This window comes from Schistocerca piceifrons, chromosome 5, assembly GCF_021461385.2.
Source record: "Schistocerca piceifrons isolate TAMUIC-IGC-003096 chromosome 5, iqSchPice1.1, whole genome shotgun sequence".
NCBI lineage: Eukaryota > Metazoa > Arthropoda > Insecta > Orthoptera > Acrididae > Schistocerca > Schistocerca piceifrons.
Genome location: NC_060142.1, coordinates 672,655,339 through 672,683,135, shown reverse-complemented (window position 1 = coordinate 672,683,135; position 27,797 = coordinate 672,655,339). Strand labels below are relative to the sequence as shown.

Sequence of the window (27,797 nt, the reverse complement as noted above, 5' to 3'; positions counted from 1 at the left end):
AGCTTTAAAACCTAAGGAAACACCTCTGCGATCTGTTAGCATCTGTGCCATGAATCGAACTCCTATGTCCACAATGGTGAGCACTGCAGGGCCCCCAGGAAATACACTCTGAATGGTGTGTAGCTAACAGGACAGGATGAAAGGCATGTTCTTGGTGCCTTAAAACTGGGAACTTCAGCTGAGTGGGAACAAGCAGATCTGGAGGCCACGAGGTGGTAGCCCCAGCCCCATCATCAAACTCACCTTGCACAGTGCCCATGATACAGGTGGGATATTTTCTCAGAGCAAGTTCTCAAACAAGCCTCGGAATTTTACAAGATGCATACAGTAAGAAACAGTGACCATACAATGGAATTAAACAATTTAACTGATTACATTTTATATAAATGTTTCCTTTTTTAGTCAATGATGTGTAATGTTCATCTCAATAAACATAATGTAATTTTTTATTTGCAACGTAACTCTCTGAAACAATGAAATAAGACAAAACTAAAGAACATGTCATTCTTGAAAAATAAGCCAGAAGAAAATAACACCAAAACTTGGCAAAACCTAACACAGAAATTGGCGATAAAAGAAAATGATTTTCTCCTGTCTCTACGTACAAGCATAGAAAAGTTGTAGAAATTGTATGATCGAGGTACTGAATTGCAAATAAAGTAAATAAATAAAAATGTGGTATCTTTGTCAACTACTTTGAGAAAGAACTTGATTGGTCTGAAAGACTTCATGGGTCTGAAATGAAACTTAAATTTGGCTGAAATCATTATCAGGCAGATCATGTAGTTTCTTTTTTTCCCCAATCAACAAATTCTACTTCTTTGAGAATTACAATACTTTTTTGTATACTTTGTGGCCATATACACATTTTACATGTGTATCAGTAACTTTCTAGGTCTCTTACCAAGATGCACTGTCTTGTGCAAACTTAAATACATACATATATTGTACCTGTCTTGATGTTTCATAACATTTTTTTATAAACTACATTGTTTTCAGTCACCACATAGGTGTACATGTTGGATAATATGGGATATTCATATCTACATGTTTCCGATGTTAATATGATGAAATCATTATAAAATTCTCAATATTTTCATTTAACCTAACATCTTTTATGAATTTCAAATATGTACATCTTTTTGTGTAAAATGCAGTCATGGACAGAGATTTTACACAATTACTCATTAGATGCTGCTATCTTGTTCATGATGACCTATTTGGCAAACGTAAGTAACAAACTGACTGCTATCTGAATAACATAACCAATAATTGATGGATAATATTTTTCTCCATTCCACTGCATCTATGAATTTTAATCTAAGTCCAGCGTGCCACAGCAAAATAGGTTTATTTTTCATGTTTTTAATTAATTTATTTTTTTACAAAGACTGCAACACCATTGCAATTACTTGCACGAACATAAGTATGGAGAATGTAGAGCTAAATCAGTTAATCTCCATATTTCTCCACCGTTTAGAAAACTGTACATCCAAATTTATTACTGAAACTCAAAACATTACAAAAATACAAATCTGAAAAATTATCTATAGATGAAACAATACACACATTGTGAAGTTAAAGATGTACAGAATGGATTAGTTCATGTAACATTATCAAAAGCACTGTATACAAATGCACAGATACCTATATTGCCCATTCAATAAAATCTTGCTATCAATGATGGCTAATTGTGTGATCTGTTAAGTGAAACACACACAGTTTATGCCCATACACCCCTCATCATAAGATCGTCGTCATCCTCATCATCACCTGCTGCACCCTCCGTAAATCTGTCCATATCTTCACCCGTTTCATAATCAGCTCCCACAGCACATGCAAGCAGTGCTTGCACATTACGTTGCTCCCCCGCTCCAAAAATATATCCATTTGCTTTGTCCACAGCATTTTTTACTTTAAGAATACTCTGTCTGTCTCCAATATTCATGGGTATGAATGATACCAAACTGAAATCTTCAACTAATGAAACTATTGCAGCATTTAATTTTTTGTATCTGAAACAAAGATAATTTCTAGTTGTTTGTTTACAAAATGAGCTTAAATTAAAAAAAAAAAAAATTTACAAGTACAATCATCTTAGCAACTACTAATAGTTATGTGCACAGATGTGACCCATATAGCAACAAGGTGTGCTAATAAAGTTATTAGTAACTGTTTACTGTACAACAAAAGCTGGTATTACAATGAATTAGTAGTCTTCAAGACGATAGATCCAGGCATCCTGCAGCTCTTCAAATAAATTTTATGATGCAATCAAATAAACATACTACTACTGAATTATTAATCAAAGATCAATTCTTACTTTTTTGTGAATGGATCTTCATCCAAACAGTCCAGTAAATACTTGAGATCAAGGACATCTGTGTAAAAATCCAACCCAAAATGTAACTTGCTGCTGTACTTTGAAAGAAGGTCTACTTTTGACAGAACATTGATATGTGGCAATGCTAGTTGCAACATTGCTGACAAGGAGAGCAGCAATGCTGAGATAAACTTCCCTATGAAGACAGAAAGTGAGGAAAGTTTAATATTTCACTGGCACAAATGGTCCCAGTCTCTTTCTTTTATACACAAGTTTGTTCTGCTCACCTGGATCATTACAGTAATGACAGTCTACGAGATGGACAGCACATAGATGAACACCATATTTCTCTAGCTTTTCTGTAATATTTTTCATTGAATTATGATGAGTGTATAATTCAACCTGAAAATAAGAACACTGTATTCTTTACTGAAACCAGAACAAAAAATTTTGCTGACAGGTGACAATAATCCAGGTTCAGAATGTACAGGGTGTTCCAAGAGAAATGGGCAGCATTCAGGGATATGACAGGAACGATCATGAAGCCCACGTTTACTAGACTTTTTTTGCTTTACATAATAATTCCTGTCATATCCCTGAATACTAACCATTCCTCTTGGGGCATAGCGTATTTGCTGGCAGTTGCCTTCCATTCAATAATGCAATAGCATGCAAATACACAGTAGTATCTATTTTACATAATTTCTCATATTTTCAACCATTCGATAAACACATCCACGGCGATGTGATGAATATGAGTTATCGGATGTTATTAGTACATCAATCCCCAGAAAATGATACAAAAGAGGTAATGGTGATACAGCAGGTGGCATGTCATTGTGAGGTGGTTATGTCAAGTCGAAGAGCTTGCCACACCACCAAGTCGGGTCTCTGGATGGCGGTCTCAAAGGCCCTGTGTTTCCCTCTGAAACAGAGGGCTGCTGCTGAATATACTGAATTGATGGAGCTATGCCCCTAAAACATCTCCTCCAATAGGAGCTAGTCACGAATATACTGAACGAGTGACGTGCATGGTGGCCACCTCCTGTACTGGGAGAGGGGGAAGGGGGGTGTAGCTACCAAACATATTGAATAGATGGCTCTGGATGGGAACCCAGGTGACAAAACTGTTGCAGAATATGTCTATGGCATACTCCTACTCCCCTCTTACACTGAGAGCAAGGAAGGTAATGCTAAAATTACAAGGGAGAAAAATAAGAAGGTGTTCACTGGCATTTTTCTTTCATCTGGAGGAACAAAGGGTCCCCAGCTGTGGTCCTTGTACTGCATGAAAATAATAACTGATATGAGGCTGTAATAAAAATGGCAGTGAAAACAGAGTCGAAGACTGTGCAAAAAGATATGTGAAATGTAATAGGGCAAAGAGCCCCAGGGATATATGCTTCTACAACAGCTGTAGCTATCGTTTAATGCAATATTCTGACTCATAAATCAGATCTTGTCATAGAAGGCATTTTCTTATACTTTAACATAGTAGTGTTAACAGTATGTGTTATCTGCCATGATCTGTGTCAGGGACTGTGTTAGCAATAATTAATGCAATAAATGTAATAAATATCGGAATCTGACAAGAAGGTGTTAAACCACAACAACTTCACAGTAGCACCTAGGCTGGTCTTCCTGTTTGGAGATACTTTTATGTCTGAACCTACTGATTTTGTTGGGACATGTGTTATATCTACATCTGTATACACATTCTGCAAGCCACCCTGTGGTGCATGGTGGATGGTACTTTGTACCACTAATAGTCAAGCTTATCTCCATGGGCCTTATGTATGTCGGTGGCAGGAGGATCATTCTACAGTCAACTTCAAATGCTACATCTCTAAATTTTCTCAACAGCACTTTATGAAAAGAAATCCTTCCAGGGATTCACATTTGAGTTCACGGAATATCTCCAAGTACTCGCAGGCTGACTGAACCTACCAGTAACAAATTAAGCAGCCTGCCTCTGAACTGCTTCAATGTCTTCCTTTAATGTGACCTGGTGGTGATCCCAAACACACTAGCAGCATACAAAAGAATGGGTCTCACTAGTGTTCTATATGCAATCTCCTTTACAGAGGAACCACATTTCCTTAAAATTCTTCCAACAAATCTCAGCTGATCATTCACCTTCCCTACTGCCGTCCTTATGAGCTCACTTGATTTCCTATCACTTTGCAGTGATACACCTACATATTTAATCAATATGACTTTGTCAAGCAGCGCACTGCTAATCCCGTATTTGAGAATTACAGGACTGTTTTCTCTACTCATATGAATTAATTTACATTTTTCTACATTTAGAGTAAGCTGCCACTCATCACATGAACTAGAAATTTTGTCTAGATCATCTTGTATCCTCATACAGGCACTCAATGACAATGCCTTCCCATACAGTGTCATCAGCAAACAGCGTGATTCCTGCTCACCCTGTTTGTCAATTCATTTATGTATCTAGAGAATAAGAGCAGTCACATCACTCTTCCCTAGCACACTCCTGACAGTGCTTTATTTGACTGTCCCTCGTAGTGTGCTTTCTTGAGCACCATATATATCCATTTACATCCATACTCTACAGACTACTGCATGGACACAAGCCTATCTGGGACTCTTGGCATACAGATCATCTCAATCTCTTCATGATGGATAGCACTGGTGCAATTATTTTTGGAAACTAGTCCTCTGTTTCAACTAATTTACCATTTTCTTCTCCTCCTCCCCTCCTCTCTCTGACGACGACAATGATGATGATGATAAATCAACATCAAGTATCTAAAAGTAGCATGTTCTAATACATGAAGAGGATGTAGATAACTGATAAAATATTACCTCAGAGTGAGTAGGTGTTTGAATTACCCTTCCACAGAAATTACATTAAAATGTTGGGTTGAATCTCCATATCTTTAACTATTATGATCTAATAATATTCAAAATAAAGTCAAAATTTATTGTGACTTTCGTAACTGTCTAAATAAGTTCTCCATATAATTCTTTGAGCTCTTGACAGAATTTGTGAACCATGTACGACCAAAAGATATCTTCATATTTCTCCTCTTTAATAACTGTGTTTTTGGTGCGATAAACTAAAATTTATGTCACCAGACTACGCGAAGAATATAGTTTTGCTTCACCTGCTGCAAGTAATCCACTCAACTAGTGATGTGAACAGATGCATGGTAAAGATTCCAGGCAAAATTCAACACGACACCTAGTGAATGGCAAGATGTGATGTGCCAGTAGCACTGCTGCAGCATAAACACGTTCAAATACAAGTCTATAAATCTGCAGCCAAGACCATCACAGAATCAACACAATCTTTGGCTGAAACCTTCCACTCTGCTCCAAATCAAAGGACCCCAATCTACTCTGGGAATGATGCTACTAACTGTGAGCTGTTTTTGCACCCCATGAATGAGGCCAGCAGTCTTCACCAACTCTGCCAGCTGCCTGTACAAACTGAGGATGGCCTAGAACCCAAGTGACAGACGTCATCGGTGACGATGAGAGCCACAACCTGCAGACAGCTGCACCCAACATGCTCAACAGTTGCAGGCAGGGCCTCCCCCACATCTCTGATGAGGCCCCCAGGCAGAAATACCGAGTGCACATTCGTTTGCCGATCCTCCCATTTATGCAGAAAGCAGTGGCACAGATGTCTTTTTCAGCTCTGGGGGCTGGAAGTGTACACAGTTCCTCCACAAAGGCTGCCTCGGTTGATTTATGATGACATTTCCTAGAAAGCCAACATCACTATATATTCAAAGGAAGACAAAGGGGGCTCCTGTTCTGTAACAGTTGTATAACTGCACTGAGATGTCATACACTAAGGGGAAAGCATTTTAGTGTTGCCTAGAGACTACTGAAAGATGTACTGCACACAAGAGGAGCTTTGGTGGAGGGAGTTCTGATGTAGGTCTAATATTTACTAGGAAGAGCACATTATTCAAAGAAAATATTACCGACATATGCAAACCCAAATTTTTCGCCACACTCTTGAGACATCCGTACAACAATACATACAAAAAGATGTAATGGTGTTAGCAGCTTTAACCCTTTAACTGCTCTGGACGTGTTAAGTCGTGCACCTTTGTACCTGTCCCTGTGTGCTCTGAACATGTTTATGCGTGCCACTGGTCCCTCTACCTGGTACTGTGAATGTGTGTATACGAGTAGTCACGTTCAGAGTACCGGGTAGAAGGACTTGCGGCATGCGTAAACAAGTCCAGAGCACACAGGGACAGGTACAAAGGCGCATGTGTTAACACGTCCAGAGCAGTTAAAGGGTTAATTCTGCAAGAAGGTGACAACATCCAATAAAGTTTCATTGTAATTGAGTTGGGTATTGGAGGTTGAGGGTAGCAAAGATGAAAGAGAAACAGACTGGTCCGCACTCTGATCTTGCGCCACCTGTATGGTAGGTAAGCTGTCCATATTAATAGATGTATCTACCACTGGTAGGTTATCTGTATTATTACATATTTTCTAAATATGTATATTTCATTTGACCTCCCTCTGTTTTCCCTCATTTCTCTTCTCTTCAGGATGTTTGGAGTCTTGCAAGGGTTTCCAAGACCTTATTTCTGGGTTGATAATAAATTGGGCTGCCCAGTGACCTGGTATTTGAGTTTCTTGTTTCATTTGAGTAGAGCTAATTTGATAGTCTACCAGTTTGCAAAAGAGAGTGTGTAATGGCAAGTTCTCCTCTCCTGTGATGCCAATCAGGATCCAAAGTCTCTTGCTGTACCAGCAGATGGGTATCTGCTGCTGACATATGGGCCTCGCAGTCTGTTTCTGGATCAAGGTAAGAGGTATGCCTATTATAGTGGTTGTGAAGCTTGGTGCGACTGGAACTGGAGAAAGCCATCCATATTTTTGATGTCCTCTAACATAAGTAAGGCAATCCAGTATTTGCTGAAAATTAGACCTGAACAATTTGGGCACTGGTGTGGTTGTCGACAGGGAAATGGCATTTGGGTGCTCATGACATTACTTCAGATAGGTCTTGAGGTACACCAGGTAGCCGTATGGCGAAATCGGTACAAAAGCCCACATGTGTGATTGAATCTACACAGTAATTCCACTTCTCTGTACTACAACTTTCATCTTCTCAGGAAGGGTGTTCCCTTATAACGTCAATATTAAAGTTGGTGTGACCATCCAGTTACACTTAGGTCTTTTCTGAATGCGGTGAACATAATGACATTTCCCAACGCTCTTAGTTTGCCTGGAATTTTTCATCTGTTTGGATTAGTAAATCTCGGTGAAAAAGAGATCTTCTGGGTCCTGTTTGGACTTATGTTGGGAGTGATTTTAATTCTCCCTATGGTAAAACAAGCATAGGCTTGTAACTGTATTTCAGTGGCTGCCTTAATCATTATATGGGGTGTATCATAATTAATGGTGTAAATGCATACAGTTGAAACTACACAATACTAGAAGCAAAAATGTCTCAGTAAACATAGGGTCGAAAATGCATACCTTAAGAGCAACGAGCACTTTTTCTCTGCAAGCTCTTTGCTTTCCATATTTTGGGAAGCGACAATATGGACCAAAACAAGAAAAAAATGTCCAATAAACATGTGCTCTAAAATGCATATCTTGAAAGTTATGAGCATTTGTTCATTAGAAGAGTTATGTTTCAAAGTAGTGAAGTTAAAAAAGTGCTCATAGCTCTTAACGTATGCATTTTAGAGCATATGTTTACTGGAAATTTTTTTTCTTGTTTTGGTCCATATTGCCACTTCCCAAAATATGGAAAGCAAAGAGCTTGCAGTAGAACAGATTTGTTTCACAGTATCGAAGATGAAAAATTGCTCGTAACTCTTAAGGTGTGCATTTTTGACCCTACGTTTACCGAGACTTTTGTGTTTCTAGTATCGTGTACTTTCAACTGTATGGGTTTACACCATTAATTATGATACACTCTTGTGGATTCACCTCTCATTTCTTCAAGAGAAGCAACCTTCCCAAATTTAACTTCTATCTACTCATCAAAGAAGTGTGGTTTGCTCTCTGTGAGAGTAAGTCCACCTACTTTGGTAAATTGCTCAAACCCTGTTTCCCAGCTTGTCCTCCTTCTGAAGGTAAGTAATTAATCTTTGATTCCTGTCTGCAGAGATGGTCAAACCAGTTCAACCACTTTTGTGAGATAAGTTTCATATATTCCATGTGCAAAATATTTCCCATGGTATCACTTACTCTGCTCGAGGGCTCACCCTCTTGATCTTGCATCCTGTCGAAGCAGGGTTGGTTGGTTGGTTTGGGGTATAAATGGACCAAACTACAGGGTCGTAAGTCCCTTTTTCCTAATGCAAGCAATGCACAAGGTACAAAAACACCCAAAGTATTCAGAGAAAGTAAAAGGGGGAAAAGGAATAGGGAACCACACCTAAAAAGAAAACGAATGGATCGAACAAAAAAACAGGGAAAACAAACACCAGAAGGAAAAGCAGAAGGTGGTATTAAAACCATAGAGTAGATGGTCTGGGCTGGCTGATCACAATAGTAAAAAGAGGATGAGCCAGCCAATCTGCAACATATTACAATGACCACCGCAAAAAGACAAGGCGAGTTGAACGCATGTAGGGAAAGATGACCACCAAGACAAACAAATGCAAAGAAATTGCAACAGAGTTAAAATGGAGGGAGGGTGGCGGCCTCGGAGAGAAGGCTATATGCTCACCCTTATATGCTATGGTAAAAAAAACCGTCATGAATAAAACATAAAACTAAATCTGCTGTTGAGGCACTGTCACTCAATACCGAAGGTACGGTGCTGAGAAAGTTAAAAGTCTGTCACAGAGGGGCTAAAAGTGGGCAGTCCAGCAACATGTGGATGACAGTCATATGTGAGCCACAGTGACATCGAGGTGGGTCCTCGAGACAGAGGAGGTAGCCATGTGTTAGCCACGTATGGTCCATGTGGAGCTGGCAAAGAAACACAAGAGTCACTGCAAGAGGTCCGTATAGAGGACTTTCACACATTCGTAGTGTCCTTAATGACACACAGTTTGTTGTGCATACTGAGATTAAGCCATTCCATCTCCCAAAGCTAAAAAACACTGTGGCGTAATAATGATCACAGGTCAGTTACGGGGATGCTGATCTCCAGAAGCGGTTTTCGTGTTGCTTGTTTGGCCAGCCCGTCGGCAAGTTCATTTCCTGGTATTCCGATGTGGCCTGGGGTCCACACAACACCACACAATGAGTGGACCACTCCAGGGCATAGATCGACTCCTGGACAGTCGCCACCAAAGGATGGCGGGGTTCGACAGCTTGAGGCTGCTCAAGGAGTCTGTACAGAGAAGAAACGACTTGACAGGGCATGAGCGGATGCGGTCAAGAGCATGAGAAATGGCCGCCAGCTCTGCAGTGAAATCACTGCAGCCATCTGGCAAGAAGTGCTGTTAAATACCGTATTTACTCGAATCTAAGCCGCACTTTTTTTCGGATTTTTGAAATTCAAAAAACCGCCTGCGGCTTAGAATCGAGTGCAACGTAAGAGGAAGTTCTGAAAAATGTTGGTAGGTGCCGCCACAACTAACTTCTGCCGTCGAATATATGTAGCACTACACAGGCATGCTTTGCAGTCACAAAGATAAATACTGGCGCCAAAACCTCTGCGGCAGTAAATAAATTTTTTAAAAAAAAGGTGGAAAACGAGCTTTTTTCTCCGCCCCGAGTTTCGACCACTGCATTTTCATACATTATCCAACGAAGTAAATACAAATTCCGTATTGTTCATCTTCGAATGTAGCAGTCTTTCAATGTACTACGAAAATCCGACTGGCAAGACTGTTCGGGATGTTTGTCAATATGGCCAACTCTACGTTCTGAATTTTTTCCTACCCGTGAGAAGATATGGTTGCTAATAGTAACTTTTATGAATTGTGAATCACATGCAGTATTCTCTTCATCATAAGAATAATACGAATATAAACATTTTGCCATGTATTGTTTCGTGTTTGCTGCTATCTCATTTAAATCCTGTCTGCCTAATAAACTACGAAACTAGATGAGACAACAGCAAACGCGGAAGAATGTACATATCATGTCATGTTCATATTCATATTATTCTTATGCCTAATAGTGATACGGTCAGAAATAAAGCACGGCATTTTTCTAGATTTTTAAATCTAAGATAACTCTAATTTCTGTGCAGAATGTTATGTACTAAAGAGGCGTGTGCAAAGATTTTCAAACGGAGAAAAATTTTCACTAAACTCTCGTTCAGAACATCATCTACCATACGCAGTCTATTATCTGGTTCTTGTTGATCCTCTCTTAAAAAAAAAGCGGCTGTAGCACGCACAAAAGTACACCATGCCGCGAGCGGCGACAGGCCGTAAACACTCATTATCAGAATGCGGCAAACAATGCATGACACAGTACAATAATGCGTTTTCAGCTCAGAGTGATGTAAACACCTATAACAAAGAGAACAGCACTTATCAGATCAAAGAAAAATAAGCAATCAATTCAAACCAGACGAAGCACGTGAAAAAGGAAGGGTACCCGTATAAATATGGATGGAGCGCCTGACGCATAGCAATGGCTACCTGGTAAAGCGTAACTGCTAAACTTACGACTCAAACCACACTACTGTAGCTTTATCGTCATTCATTCGACCTAAATTGTGTCTCATATTACAATGAACCAACTTTGTTTCTCCCCTTGAATTTCGAGTCTCAAATTTCAGGTGCGGCTTAGATTCGAGTGCGGTTTAGATTCGAGTAAATACGGTATGTCCTCCATGAACACACGTGAAGCCAACGTGACCATCAGCCATCAAGCCGTCGGTATAAACCACTTCATGGTCCTGGTACATATCAAGAACCGAGAGGCAGTGACAGCGGAGAGCAGCAGGGTTAACTGAGTCCTTAGGACCATGTGAAAGGTCCAGGTGAAGCTTCAGCCTAGGTGTACACCATGGAGGTGTATGTGAATGGACCTCGAGTATAGGTGGTAAAGGCTAGGACTCCACTTCAGACAAAAGAGATCAGATGCAAACTGCAATCGTAAGCCCCGACCTGGGCCTCCAATGCAGGAGATGAACTGCTGTGGGTGGGAAAAGGAGATGGTAATTCGGATGCTCAGGAGAACTACAAATGTGTGCAACATAACTGGCGAGCAGTTGTGCATGCCTAACCTTCAACGGAGGGACTCCGGACTCCACCAGGACACTGGCCACCGGACACATCCTAAAGGCTCCTGTTGCCAGTCAAATGCCACAGTGGTGCACCGGGTCGAGTAAATGCAATGCTGAGGGCACAGACAAACCGCAAACCAGACAAACCATAAACCAGACTCCCATAGTCAAGGCAGGACTGAACAAGGGCTCTGAAGAGCTGCAGCAGCGTAGAGCGATCTGCACCCCAGTTGGTGTTGCTCATGCAGCAGAGGGCACTGAGGTGCTGCCACTACTTCTGCTTCAACCGACGAAGATGAGGAAGCCACGTCTATCAGGCGAAATCCAGTCCTAAGACTTGGTATGTCTCCACTACCATGAGCGGATCGTTATGAGGCGTGTTTTTTAAGTAAATACTGTTTTGCCACACCGCAGCCGCAGTGCTGCGGTCGGCGTTCTGTGCATGCGCACTGGGTACCTACATCTGTTGTCTACGCACTGACACCATTACAGTCTTATTCTTCGTTGGTTACGTTGTGTACTGAGTGTTTAAGATGCCTCCAATAATCGTGAGTCGTGCCGACTGTGAAGTACGGGCTGTTATAAGATTTCGTAGTGATAAAGGCCTAAAAGCGATCAATATTCATGAGATCTGTGCAGTTTACGGAGAAAACATTACGAGTGATGGAATGGTAAGAAAGTGGGTGAGAGCATTTAAAGATGGCCGCCCAAATGTGCATGATGAACAACGGAGTGGGCGTCCTTCGGTCATTAATGAAAGTTTGGTGCAGGAAGTGGACAATAAGGTGAGAGAAAACAGATGCTTTACGATTTTCTCCTTGTGGGATGACTTTCCTAATGTTTCTCATAGTATTTTGTATGGCATTGTGACCGAGCACTTGAATTATCGAAAATTGTGCGCATGTTGGGTACCAAAAAGGTTGACGGATGGGCAAAAACACAAACATTTAGACCGTGCATTGACTTTCCTTGAGCGATACCACGACAGTGATGATTTCTTAAGCCAAATTGTTACGGGCAATGAAACATGGGTGGCCTACATCACACCAGAATCAAAGCAACAGTCCGTGGAATGGCGGCATTCAGATTCACTCAGAAAAATGAAGTTCAAGCAAACAATTTCTGCCCAGAAAATCATGTGCACAGTTTTTTGGGACAGAAAAGGAGTATTGCTTGTGGAATTTCTGCCTCGTAATGAAACAATCAATGCAGCAGCTTACTGTAAGACATTGCACAATCTGCACCATTCAATTCAGAACAAAAGACATGGCAAGTTGAGCAAAGGCACCGTTTTGCAGCAAGACAATGCCCGTCTGCATGTGGCGAATCAGACCAAAGATCTCATCACATCTTTTCGATGGGAAAGTCTAGATTATCCTCCGTACAGCCTCGATCTTGCGCCCAGTGACTACCATCTATTCCTGCACTTGAAGAAACAAATGGGCGGTCAGCGTCTTCAAGACGATAACAAAGTCAAAACAGTGCTGATGCAGTGGTTAACAAGTCAGGCGGCAGACTTCTATGAGGAGGGTATTCAAAAACTGGTACAACGTTATGACAAGTGCCTCAATATTGACGGAAATTATGTAGAAAAGTAGATTAAGGTACAGGCTTTCATGTAAAAATAAAATTATTGAGATACGTCTTTTTAATTTCAAAACTGTACTTAATTAAAAAACACGCCTTGTACTTAGGTAAGGTTCTGGTTCCGGACAAATGGCACCACTCCGACAGAAGTGCATGACACACGACTTCACGGGGGGCTAGGTGTGAAACCTGGGAAGGCTCCTGGACCTGACAGCATCCCGATGGAGCTTATTGAGGGTGGCGGCTTGCCTCTAAAAACTAGACTCTTCTCACTTATTATATTAATGTGGGAAACCCGCAAGGTACCAGCTGACTTGAAGAACTCCAGAATTGTCACCATCTTCAAAAAGGGCGACAAAAGCGTCTGTGGTAACTACCGGGGAATATCTCTACTCTCTGTCACTGGAAAAATTTTTGCAAGAATCCTTTTAAATCGCCTCCAGACACTTTCAGAGACTATACTACCTGAGTCTCAATACGGGTTTCGACCTTCAAGAGGGACAATTGACATGATCTTCTGTGCACGACAACTACAGGAGAAGTGCAGAGAACAGCAAAAGCCTTTACTACTTGTTTTCTACGATCTAGAAAAGGCCTTTGATACAGTTCCCAGAGAAGCCATGTGGATGGTCTTAAAACGCTTCAGCTGCCCTGAACATTTTGTTGACCTGATTGAAGCTCTCCACGTTGATATGACTGGACAGGTCCTCTGCCAGAATGAAATGACTGGTGAATTCCCAATAACAAGTGGGCTTAAACAAGGATGCGTTCTTGCACCTACATTATTTGCATTGTATCTGGCAGCTATGCTTTACGAGACAACCGTAAACAATGCAGGAATAGAACTAAAGTACAGGTTTGATGGAGGATTATTCAACCAGTCCAGACTCCATTCAAAAAGGTTCACCAGTACCACTCGTGTGACAGAGCTGCAGTATGCTGATGACAATGCCTCTCCAGCTCATTCACCTGCAGAGTTGCAGCTGTCAGTTGATTCCTTCAGCAGGGCGTACGAACGATTTGGTCTCTCCATCAATATTTCAAAGACAAAGGTGATGGCGCAGCCAACTCCTGGCTCCTCCGTTCCTGACTTCAGCATATCCATCTATGATACACTCCTGGAACAAGTGGACCATTTCCTCTACCTGGGAAGCATACTGTCATCCAACTGCTCATCTGGAAAAGAAGTGGAGAATAGAGTACGTGCTGCACATGTAGCATTTGGTCGTCTTACAAAGCGTGTCTTCCTGAATAAAGACCTAACACTGTACACCAAACTGATGGTGTACAAAGCTGTAGTCATTTCCACCCTGCTATATGGTTGCGAAACCTGGACGTTGTATCGCTGCGATCTGAAGAAACTAGAACGCTTCAACCAACAGAAGCTAAGATATATCATGAACCTAAAATGGGATGACTTCATATCCAACACGGCTGTTCTAGAGAGAGCAAAAATGCATAGCATGGAAGCTCTTATCATTGGGCATCAACTCAGATGGGTCGGACATGTCCAGCGGATGAAAAATGACAGACTTCCACGCCAAATGCTGTACAGCGAAGTGAGCACAGGTAAAAGGCCACGAGGTGCCCCTCTCAAACGTTATAAGGATCAGTACAAGAAAAATCTGAAAAACTTGAACATCGATCCGAGTAACTGGTCCACAATAGCAGAAGACCGAAGTCGCTGGCGCTCAGTTACCTCAAATGCTCTTCAAAACTTTGAGCTGGAACGTCGAAGAATGGAGAATGACAAACGCCAGAGACATAAACTCCTCCAGGCTCAGCCACGTCCTCCACCTTCCATCAGCTGTAATGTCTGTGGCCGCCTGTTCCACGCTAGGATTGGATTGCTAAGCCATCAACGACACTTCCACGCCTGAACCGTGACAAAGGAAATCTCAGGAGAGAAATGAAAACTCGGATACGAGTATCAGCCGCCGCCGACGACGACGAGAGTCCATGACTGCACCTTGTGGATGGCTCCCTGTAGGCACTGCTCAGCAACACCAGTACTGGAGGAGCAGTACAAAATGTTTAACTCGTCTGGGTACAGAGATGGTGAGACGGACGGCCCGACAGCTGCTGCTAGACCGTTAATGGCCACTTAGAGATACACTCAATACAGAGCCCTATGGGACCCCATTCTCCTGGATATGGGGGCAACTATGGGAGGCACCAACTTGGACATGGAAAGTATGGAGCGATAGGAAATTTTGGATAAAAATTGGGAGTGGCAAGGATATGATGTCGTCAGGTCATGTCTCAAAGCTTTTTGTAAATCAAAAAAGATGGTAACCAGGTGTTGGCGTCTGGAAAAGGCTGTTCAGATGGCAGACTCAACGGAAACCAGATTATCACTGGTAGAGCAACCCTGGAGAAAACCACCCTGGCATGGAGCCAGTAGCCTACGTGACTCCAGGACCCAACACAACCGCCAACTTACCATATGTTCTAACAGATTACAAAGCACGTTGGTGAGGTTGATGGGCCGATAGCTATCCACATCAAGCACGTATTTGCCAGGTTTGAACACTGCAATGATGGTGCTCTCTCACCATTGCAATGGAAAGTTGCCATTGCACCAGATCTGGCTGAAGATGATGAAGAGATGTTGCTTGTAGTCAGGCAAGAGATGTTTGATCACCTGACAGTGGATCTGATCTGGCCCAGGAGCGGGGCGATGTGCAAGGACACTGAGGAGCTCCCACTCCATAAATGGAGCATTATAGGGATCACTGTGATGTTCAGTGAAGGAGAGGGCTTTCCTTTCCATTAACCATTTGAGGGTGGGGGATAATTCTCTGATGCAGAGGCTTGAGCATAGTGCTCGGCAATTGTGTACGTGTCAGTAGGTAACACACATCATTGATGTTAATGCCAGTGACACCCTTTGGGGTCTGGTACCCACAAACATGTCTGATCTGACGTATGGTACCCAATGGCCAAGACGTACCTCTCCCAACATTCCTGTTTCTGTCCTTTTATGAGCTGTCGAACACGGGCACGGAGCTGTTTAAAAGCTATTAGTGCTCTAAGGGTGCCACTTATGTCGCTGTAGAGCTCACCAATGCCCTTTAATGGCCTCAGCAATTTCCGGTGACCACCAAGTTACTGACTACTGCCAGGGGCACCATAAAGAACAAGGGATCGTGTTTTCAACCGCAGAAATGATCGTTCTAGAGACCCGCTCAACTACCACATCGATGGTACTATGTGGGGGAGATTCAATGGTGACAGCAGAGGTGAAAGCTTCCCAGTCTGCCATCTTGGCAGACGTCTTGGGGAATGGTGCGGGGGGAGTGACAGGAAGATGGGAAAGTGGTCACTACCACACAAGTCATCGTGGGCTCTCCAGTGGACAGATGGGAGAAATTCTGGGCTGCAGAGGGATAAATCAATGGCCAAGTGAGTGCCATGAGCCACACTGAAATGTGTGGGGGCCCCAATATTTAAGAGGCAGAGGTTGAGTTGAAACAGGAAAGTTTCAACATCTCTATCTTGGCCAGTAACCACGGTGCCACCACAAAAGAGGACATGGATGTTAAAATCCCCCAAAAGTAGGAAAGGTTTAGGGAGTTGATGAATCAGTGCACCCAATGCGTTCAGGGATACTGCACCATCTGGAGAAAGATATAAGTTCATGCATCGTCCTTATCCTGACAGCCACAGCTTCAAGAGGGGTTTGAATGGGCACAGGTCCACTGCATACCGAGTTCAGGACATAGACACAAACTTCACCTGACACTCGATTATAGTTGCTACGGTTCTTGTAATATCCCCTATATCCGCAAAGGGCAGGGGTCCGCATTGCCGGGAACCAGGTTTCCTGGAGTGCAATGCAGAAAGCAGGTGTAAAGCTTAACAGTTGCTGTAGCTCAGCCAGGTGATGGAAAAAACCACAGCAATTCCACTAGAGGATGACGTTAACGTGAGGCTGGGTAGGCATGAAGCAAGCAAGGAGGCAGGTTACACCTCAGGGTCACCTGCTGCCACCGACTGAGTATTTGTACCCATTCCTATTGTGGATGAGGTGTCAGTGAGATCCAGGTACTCAGGGGTGCTAAGATCTTCACCTCATCCTCAGGTGCAGAACTGGTAGGGAGAGGTGGTGTTGGGGCCACCAGAACCGGAGGGTCCTTTTTCTTAGCAGGCTTTTTTGTTTGCTTGCCCTCTCGCTTCTCTTTAGGGACTTGCTGGGAGGACTTCTCTGAAGTCACTTCTGGCACAGAGGAAGACTGTGAAGCTCTTCGTCCAGCAGCTTTTGGCTCCTTTAGCCAGTAGCGAGTGTCCGCTGTGGCATTAGTGGAGACTTTAGGAGAGAGGGCCCGAAGGGACCCCTTCCACACAAGAGGAGCTGGAGGAGGCCGTTGCTTCCCTGCCTGGGGAGAGGGGACCAATGTCCCGAACGTTTGGTGGGCGGGGGAGGGGGGGGGCTTGCTCCAGAAGTAGGTACTTTGGGAGCCATGGAAGGAGATTTTCCCCTCTACCATCAAGGGGGCAGATGTATTCTGGAGGCCTGGACAGACCACTGTTTGCAGCACAGTGTGTGGTACGACTGGTACTTATGAGCAGCACATGTGGACGTCAACCGAAAGGGGTGTAATCATTCAAATTTACGTTTAGCCTCTTGGTAAGTCAACCAATCCAGGGTCTTGTACGCCATGATTTTCCACTCCTTTTGAAGTACTGTGCAGTCTGGTGAGCAGGGGGAATACTGCTCTACACAGTTGATACAAGTGGGTTGATACAAGTGGGAGGAGGCACACAGGGAGTATCTGGATATAGTGGACGTTCGCAGTCTCGATTTGTGGCGTTTGAAGTACCTGAATTACCAGCACTTACAGTACCGCATAGGGGGAGGGACGTATGGTTCAACGTCACAGCGCTAAACCATCACCTTGACCTTTTCAGGTAATGAATCACTCTCAAAGGCCAAGATGAAGGAACCGGTAGCAACCATTTTGTCTTTGGGTCCCCTGTAAACACGCCAGATGAAATGAACACCCCCACCATTCTAGACTGGTGCGGAGCTTGTTGTCAGACTGCAAGAGGAGGTCGTGATGGAAAATAATCTCCTGGGCCATGTTGAGGTTTTTATGGGGAGTGACGGAAACACGAATATCACCCAGCCAGTCACAAGTGAAACACCCGGGATAGGGCTGGGGATGCTGTCTGAATCAAGATTGCACTGCTTCTCATCTTGGACAGCGCTGTCACTTCCCCAAACGTATCCTCAAGATGTTCAACAAAAAACAGGTTTCGTAGGTAGAAAGGAATCCCCGTCCATTCTGCTATAGACTAAATACTGAGGCAAATATGGCTCTCTTCTTTCTGTAGCCCTGCGTTCCTCCCATGGTGTAGTGAAGGAGGGAAACAATTTAAGGTCATACCTGTCAGCAGTGTACTCAATCTTGCCAGTCTTAGAGACTGCTGGTGCCATACGATCACCAGCAAGAGATGACTTAGTCCACTTCTTGAGGGTCATCTGCCCTGATGCCACCCACTCTGATCAGGGGCTCTCCCCATAGGCGCCACCCAGCCACAGCAAACACCACCTGGTATGATGGCCACTGCTGGGAGTCCTGATGCCCCAGGAAGACAGGCATCTACTCTTGGCTTACATTGGGAGTTTACAGCTCCAGCATCAGCAGTGTGATCCCTGTGTTGCCAGGAGGCTACCACCAAATGGGTACATGACAGATCCACTACAATGGACTGGCTACCATGCTGGATATTTTGAGCAGAGAAATCCAATACTGTCATGGAAGTGAAAGAGGACAGGAAACAACTGAAGAAGATGACATACCCCGGAAAAGTATCCTCGCACAAATAGTTGAATTGCAGGTGGAGATGCAAAGCCATGACAAGAGATCCAGGAGATCAAATCTAAGGACACTATGGATAACTCATGCACCACGTAAGGCGTCCTCCCCCATATGGCCCACACTTCTATAGATTTTGGAAAGTGGCAGGTCAAACCATAAAATGGGGCCTGAACTTGCAGGGCCAAGAAGTGTGAGACTCCTTTTAGTCGCACCTTACAACAGGGTGTATACATGGACAAGGAAAAAAAATTCCCAGATTTCCCGGTTGAAAATACACTTTCACCCGGATGAAAATACACTTTTTCCTCGTTAAGTGAGAGTATACTTTTCTTCGGCACTATAAAACTTCTCAATTTTTTGATTGTTTATGGTTTTATACACTGACGTAGAATTACCCGGCACTTTAGAAAATGAAACTCAGGGGAAGAAACACATTTCGGGAAGATCTTCGATGTGCAGCAACATGTGCGCTGCATATTTTCGTGCTACGAAAGTATAAATTCGAATTCCACCAAACACCGCATGTTACTTTCCGAAGCATTGAAATTGAGATTGCGACGCACTTTCATGAGCCAGCCATAGCTCATGCCACGTGATCTCGCCAGCTGATGACAGCACAGGGCACGTGATGTAGTCAGCCAATAGCAAAATCTCTCTGAAGTAGCGCGAACACACAAATAAGGAACGTTAATGATTTAAATTAATATACATATTGTTGCTACAAGAGAAGCCAAGCTTCCACATATAATATTGGTCTCTTTTACGCGTGTTACACTTTAACATACATCACATAAATGTGCCAGTAAAATTTTTAATAACGACGTAAATGTCTGATCTTCTGGGCTAGAAATTCTTCTAGATGGTCATCCCCAAAGAGTTGATTTTTAAATGAGAGTCAAACGCTCTGTGATTTAAGAAATTCGTCGTACATTCTCGCACATAGTTCATCTTGCATAAAAGGAAATTAACTTTCAAAGTAACACTTTTCAAACCACCATTCGCGATATTTTCCTGTGACCTGTTAGAAATAGGTTCGGTTCAGCAGTTGTCAGAGAGCGCCAAGTAACAGGTGTCACTGCACTTGCGCAGCTAAAATGACGCAGAAAGGCCGTACGTTCATACGTGTACAACATTAAAAGATCTTGCATTAAAACGAATCTAATGTAAACAGCTGTCACGCCACGCTCATTGGAGGCAATTTGTTGTTAAGAAGCATTGCATAGTCTTCCTAAAGCCTTTGACACACTTTGCTGTTGGCAGACGGTTGTATGAGCACTGTGTTTTGTTGTATACAGTGCATTTCCTTTGCGACTTAAGTTTTATTTTCAGTTTTTTTCTTTCTTTTTTTCTATCCTCTCGTTCATGTTTTGTTCCTGAAGTATTATTCTGCAGAAGCGGGATACAGTAATATTCTTTGTTAGAGTATTTGTTCTTACCAGTCAAAATCCCAAAAATTTAACTGAAAACTAAAACAATGAAAAATTTCTGGAATTCCAAAAGAATTCCCAGGTTTTTCTCGGTTTTCTCCCGGATGAAAAAATTCCCGGTTTTTTCCCGGATCTCCCGACTGTCCCGGGTCGTATACACCCTGTACAACAGGCGGGGATACCTCGGGCCTATTCTAACCACCAGACCCGCAGGGGGAATGAACAGCTGACAAGTGTTTTACTTATGCCTCAATATTCCCTTTAACGATGGCATCACCGCTTGAAGACTGTTTTTGCTTTCAGAAAGTGAAAACCAGCTAATACCTTTTGTCAAACAACTTAACAGTAGTGGGGAAGTTGTACGAATCGCGGATATGCACGGTTGATCCAAGAGCTGTTACCTAACCACATCATAAAAGCTGCAGTAAATGTCCATATAACAAGGAACACTGTGTTATCTTATGCCATGGATCTTCTAAGGTGGCCTTTGAGTCTTACTCAAAGTGAGAACAATGTATTTAGAACCTAAGAAATTGAGAGCAGTGTAGTTAGAACCTAAGGAATAGCAACAGATCAATGTCAAGACACTGGTGTCATTAGTGTGTGTGTGTGTGTGTGTGTGTGTGTGTGTGTGTGTGTGAGAGAGAGAGAGAGAGAGAGAGAGAGAGAGAGAGAGAGAGAGAACGGGACCATTGCAACACAGCAGGAGGACAGAAAGCGTTGCAATGGCTCAAGACCACACTTCACGATGTACATACCCGCAAAAGTCTCTTGAGTCCCCACTCTCTCCTGTGTAGAACAGCAAATAGAGCATCCTAAGGACGTCCAGAGCTTGTTGTCTAGTGGCTAGTGTTGTGGCCTCTGTATCACGGGGTCTCGGGTTCGATTTCTGGCTGGGTTGGGGATTTTCTCTGCCTGGGGACTGGGTGTTTGTGTTGTGCCTGTGTTGTCTTCATCATTTCACCACCACCACTTGTGACAGTGGCTAGATCGGATTGACTAAAAATTGGACTGTGTAAAAATTGGGACCTTGTACGGGCACTGACGACCGTGCAGTTAAGTGAGCCACAAACCAAACATCATCCTAAGGATGGATATAACCAATAATTTTAAATTTATTAATTGCTGATCTTACGCAATAGAAGCAATAATTTTTTATGAGAAAACACAGCACTAAGCTGAAAATGATTTGTTTAAAAAACAACTACATAAATTACATTTCAGTACAACAATCAATGGTGTGCACTGAAACACAGTGTGATTAATGAAGTATTAAAAGTAGAATCATGGGACGACTTCGTCCCAGGGTAGAGACACTTGTCTTCAAACCATAGCAGATAGATGATATAATGCAAAGGTATCAGTGAAGTAACCTAATTTAGATCTCAAGTTCCATGGGGCCTTGTGAACCACAGCTCTTCAGTCCTGGAAAGACTCTCTACACAGAAAAACAATAACAAAGTTTATAAAAAAACAGAAAAATAAAAAGAACATGAAAACACGTAACCTGTAACAGTATATATAGATTAGTAGCACTGCTTATAGAGATGTAAGGAACTCTGGTAAAGAACAAAAAGATTAAGCTACTATAGCTGAAGTCATGAACAGTGACAGTCGAGTTTAGGCTTGTTCTGTGCACCTACGTCATGCCCTGTCCAATAGTCAATGAGGTTCAGTAGTGTTCTCAAAGCTCTGCTGCGAATGTCATAGCCACTGCAAGCATTGAACACGATTGTAGTGAGTTAATTTTTATTCCATTTATTTCCAGTTGAAATCGCTGGTGGTGGTGGTAAGAGAGAAAATCTACGTAATCCAGTGAGATACACAATTTGGAGAATACAGGCTTTCTTCAAGCACAAAGCATGTGCATGGACGTACCATAACTGTAGCTTGGAACATGTAACACGGTGCCCCAACCTGTGTGAACAGGATTCGGTCGTTATCTGAGAATAGAAAGACCTTTCAACTTTGATCAGAAAATTAGAGTTCATTACTTTCCCATTTTGCTGAAAACCTACTGAAAACTGATTCTGCTAACCTGGGCACAACTTCCGTACAGTGGAACTGACTTTTGCGATGAGTTTTCCCTGTTTTCCAAAACTAAAATCAATGATTTCAGAGCCTCATATTAATTTGCTGTGAAGTGTTTTAACCTTATTGTGATAAGTACCTTTTACAGTTACCTTAACTTACCCAGAAAAATAAATATTTCGGAGGAGGGGGTGTACGGCGACACCACCTTGTAAAGCTCATTTAAGAAATCAATAGTCTACACTCATAAATTTTTTTTTATGAATTACCTACCTGCCCAGGACAGTCAAATAAAATGTAAGAATCTCTCAAGCGGCACACATGCTCTAGTAACCAATCAACATTTTTCTCCAAAAATTCCATACAAAACATCAGTCCTCCATTGGGTCCTAGGTGCAGATTAGTCATCACATCATCCACGGTAACTAACTCTGATACATCAGCTGCTGCTTCATAAATCAGGGAATCGTTAGCTGGATCTAAAGATAAAGGAATTTTACTATATACTTGTTTGGCATACTATTATGTCAAGGCACAGACTTCGATATTCATTTCAAATTCTTAAAGAAGTTTTGAGTGAAATTACCTATATTTATAATTGAAACTTTCCTCCCAATACTCTTAAGGAAATGGCCCATTGTCTGACAGTATGTTGTCTTTCCACTCCCTGGAGGCCCTATAACAAGTTGTCCAAAAATCGCAGCCATGTTTCCTAAAACTAAAAAACAACATTTTATTTTTAATGATGCCTGAAACACAAAACACATTATTTAAATACAGCACGGTCACAATGACATAATTACGATGAAAACAAGATTTTAAATTTTGTTAGAATGAGAACGGAACATTTTCGCTTCAGTAAGGTACGTTATCTTCCTACAGAAACAGTAAGTAACTAACAGAGTATGAAGAACAAGTTAGGAATTAACTGTTTTTTATAACAACACCAGATGACAACTTTGTACTGATAAACGCATTTTTTAAGTTGTTAAGCCATTTGTGAACAATGGCATGCATATAAATTCATCATCACTGCCGTTTTGCGTAGTAATCCTCTTTTACAGTGGACTGGACAATTAAGAGCTTAAACGCTTCCTAAGACAGGAGATAGCAGCAAATATTTTTCTCTAAAAATCTGTCTGTATTAATGATTTGTGTTCTGCAAGATGCCTATCCATGCCTTCTCATAGCTGATAAAGCTATGATTTCTTGAGGATTACATTATACTTTGTTAATTGTCTGTGAATTCATTGATAATTATGCTATACCTATAGAGATTAACTGAAACATTTTATATCATTTTATGTTTGTCAACCATACTGATTACAAAAGGATGTGGAATACTGCTAAACCTATCTTTTACTTTAGTGGCATTTCACCTAGAGAGTACAGAAATATTTTCTTGGGAAATTGTATACAGGGTGCTCCATTGATAGTGACCGAGCCAAATATCTCATGAAATAAGCATCAAACGAAAAAACTACAAAGAACGAAACTCTTCTAGCTTGAAGGGGAAAAACAGATGGCGCTACAGTTGGCCCGCTAGATGGCGCTGCCATAGGTCAAATGGATATCAACTGCATTTTTAAAAATAGGAACCCCCATTTTTTATTACATACTCATAAAGAAATATGAATGTTTTAGTTGGACAACTTTTTTCACTTTGTGATAGATGGCGCTGTAATAGTCACAAATGTATAAGTACGTGGTATCGCATAACATTCCGCCAGTCCGGATGGTATCTGCTTCATGATACACATTACCCGTGTTAAAATGGACCATTTACCAATTGTGGAAAAGGTCGATATCGTGTTGATGTATGACTATTGTGATCTAAATGCAAAACGGCCGTGTGCTATGTATGCTGCTCGGTATCCTGGACGACATCATCCAAGTGTCCGGACCGTTCGACGAATAGTTACATTATTTAAGGAAACAGGAAGTGTTCAGCCACATGTGAAACGTCAACCATGACCTGCAACAAATGATGATGCCCAAGTAGGTGTTTTAGATGCTGTTGCGGCTAATCCGCACATCAGTAGCAGACAAATTGCGCGAGAATCGGGAATCTCAAAAACGTCCGTGTTGAGAATGCTACATCAACATCGATTGCACCCGTACCATATTTCTATGCACCAGGAATTGCATGGCGATGACTTTGAATGTCGTGTACAGTTCTGCCACTGGGCACAAGAGAAATTACGGGATGATGACAGATTTTTTGCACGCGTTCTATTTAGCGACGAAGCGTCATTCACCAACAGCGGTAACGTAAACCGGCATAATATGCACTATTGGGCAACGGTAAATTCACGATGACTGCGACAAGTGGAACATTAGCGATCTTGGCGGGTTGATGTATGGTGTGGCACTATGGGAGGAAGGATAATTGGCCCGCATTTTATCGATGGCAATCTAAATGGTGCAATGTATGCCAATTTCCTACGTAATGTTCTATCGATGTTACTACAAGATGTTTTGCTGCATGACAGAATGGCGACGTACTTCCAACATGATGGATGTCCGGCACATAGCTCGCGTGCAGTTGAAGCGGTATTGAATAGCATATTTCATGACAGGTGGATTGGTCATCGAAGCACCACACCATGGCCCGCACATTCACCGGATCTGACGTCCCCGGATTTCTTTTTGTGGGGAAAGTTGAAGGATATTTGCTATCATGCTCCACCGACAATGCCTGACAACACAAGTCAGCGCATTGTCAATGCATGTGCGAACATTACGGAAGGTGAACAACTCGCTGTTGAGAGGAATGTTGTTACACGTATTGCAAAATGCATTGACATTGACGGACATCATTTTGAGCATTTATTGCATTAATGTGGTATTTACAGGTAATCAAGCTGTAACAGCATGTGTTCTCAGAAGTGATAAGTTCACAAAGTTACATGTATCACATTGGAACAACTGAAATAAAATGTTCAAACGTACCTACGTTCTGTATTTTAATTTAAAGAACCTACCTGTTACCAACTGTTCGTCTAAAATTTTGAGCCATATGTTTGTGAGTATAACAGCACCATCTATCAAAGAGCGAAAAAAATGGTCCAGCTAAAACATTCATATTTCTTTACATACTACACAAATTGTAATAAAAATGGGGGTTCCTATTTAAAAAAACGCAGTTGATATCCGTTTGACCTATGGCAGCGCCATCTAGCGGGCCACCATAGCGCCATCTGGTTTCCCTCTTCAAGCTAGACAAGTTTTGTTCTTTGTAGTTTTTCGTTTGACACTTATTTCGTGAGATATTTGGCCCGGTCATGATCAATGGACCACCCTGTATATCCCCGAGTGGTATCCTGATGCTCATAGAATCCTAGAAATCTCACAACATATTAGTAGGGTATTATTGTCAACATAGGGTGATCTAACTAATCTGACCTGAGATATTTCTATGATTCCTGTCCAGCATAACGTCTGCAATTCATTTGGGAATTCAGTATCCACCTCCCTCTCCCCAAGATCTAAATCAAATCTGAAAGTGTTTCCAGATATTCTACTAACTGATGACTGTTCCAGTAACTGTTTCTATCCGAGCATTTTGTATGAGAGAAGAAACAGTTACACACCACCTCCCTTGCCCAATATTAATTGCTCCAAGTTAGTTGCACAAACTCTGGGCAGTTGTGCCAACCCAGAGGTGTAAAAAAAGCCATTTCTTCAACATATTGGTACTGACTTTGGCAGGCAACTTTACAATTTACTCTGAATGTTGTACCCTTTCAGAGATACTTGTGTTCAAAAATCGGTGGCCACTATCCAGGAGACAGAAGCTACAGGAAGGTCAAAGGTACCCATGTCTGACTTTTATTAAGAAGATGTGGAGTACAAGTATGGTAGCACACAAAGACCAAATTAAATTTTGTGGAAACAATTCAATACACAATTCTATTTTCTCCTATACATAAATGTTTAGTTCATAGAGCTATGAAATAGCATTTCCTACCATCCACACTCAAAATAAGTTCTGTATACTCTATGAGACTAGAATACCTAAAAGATAAGATATTTGTGGATAAATAGCTTAGGTTATGGTTTCCAGAACCAATTTTTACTCTGTAGTAGAGTGTGTGCAGTTTTCAAAACTTTTTGGCATGTTAAAACTGTGTTCTGGACTGGGACTTTAATTCAGAATCTTACTTTTTACAGACAGAGCTCTTACTGACTGAGCTATTCAGGCACAATGACACACCCTCAGAGCTTTGCGTCCATCACACCTTCCGGAATCTCCTTTCTTGCAGGAGTGCAAATCCCTCAAACTACGCAAGAGAACTTCTGTGATGTTTGGAAGGCAAAATAGAGGTACTGGTGGAAGCAAAGCTGTAAGGGCGAGTCATAAGTTGCGCCTTTATGGCTGAGCCTACAAGAGCATTGGCCATGAACAGCAAGATTCCAGGGTCTTTAGGTCCCAGGTTAGCACACAGTTTTAATCTGCCAGGGAGACTCAAAGTTGATGCGCACATTGCTGCAGTGTTGAAAAATTCATTCTGGTGACTATTTTTGCTCTCACATTTATAGCTTCATTAATATTCCCCTTCCCTCCCCCAAGCATCACTCATAACAAAAAATTTGAAGTAACAACAACAAAAATTAAAATACTCAAGTTTATTAAGAAAAAAAATACATCTAACTAAAATTAAAAAGGAGAGAAGAATAAGAGACAAATGCCAAGCTGCAGTGCTGGTACAATGTAGTCAGCTGGGACTATGTAGAATCTTGTTTGTGTGTACCAACTGCTCAATGCCTCAACTACACAGTGACTGTTTACTCCTACCATTATTCAAAAAATGTGATTCTCAGATACTAGCACTGTGTTTACTTTTCTACATTAATTTCTATTTTTTTTTTAATGTGTGGAAGTAATTTTTACATCTGGAAACTTAACATGAATCTTCTCACAATCAAAATAAGCAACATACGAAAATTAATTTTTTGCTATTACACATTTTTCATAGTAATCAAAGTATCAATATTGGATTAGTTTTTGCATTAATTTTCTGGAACTGTTCCAGCATTATATGATTATGTACACTGTGAAATGTAACCACCCTGTCTCCCCCCCCCCCCCCCGCCCCCACCCTTCCCCACTGTAAGATATAGTTAGAATAAAACATTCTATTACGGGTAAGGACAGAAAGATGGCATCACATAGTACAGAGTAAAACTACAGTAGATTTCATTACACCATTCCACAAATACAATTTAGTATTACCTGCACCATCTGAACTGTTGTCCAAATCTCACACTACATTAAAAATGACAATGCGCAATTATAAAGTACACTTACGCAAGCCACAGTGTCACCAGATTTTGTTCTTCAGTATGATTTCTCTAAGAAGTTTCACAGTTTTCACATCATAATTTTTCAAAGATACAGAAAAAAGCACTGGCTTAGGCATACATGTGTGCTCTGCAATATGGCGACA

At 41.8% G+C, this 27,797-nt stretch overlaps 1 protein-coding gene across 1 annotated transcript; it reads right to left on the bottom strand.

Moving 5' to 3' along the window:
- Positions 1 to 605: 605 nt before the first annotated feature.
- On the bottom strand, positions 606 to 27,797 carry LOC124798248 (GPN-loop GTPase 2). The gene is made up of 6 exons (XM_047261565.1): positions 27,659 to 27,797; positions 22,934 to 23,065; positions 22,621 to 22,826; positions 2,611 to 2,725; positions 2,324 to 2,519; positions 606 to 2,015 (listed from the first exon to the last, which is right to left on the bottom strand). Exons 2-6 carry the CDS (start codon positions 23,052 to 23,054, stop codon positions 1,724 to 1,726), a joined length of 930 nt encoding a protein of 309 aa, XP_047117521.1. The 5' UTR covers positions 23,055 to 23,065; positions 27,659 to 27,797; the 3' UTR covers positions 606 to 1,723.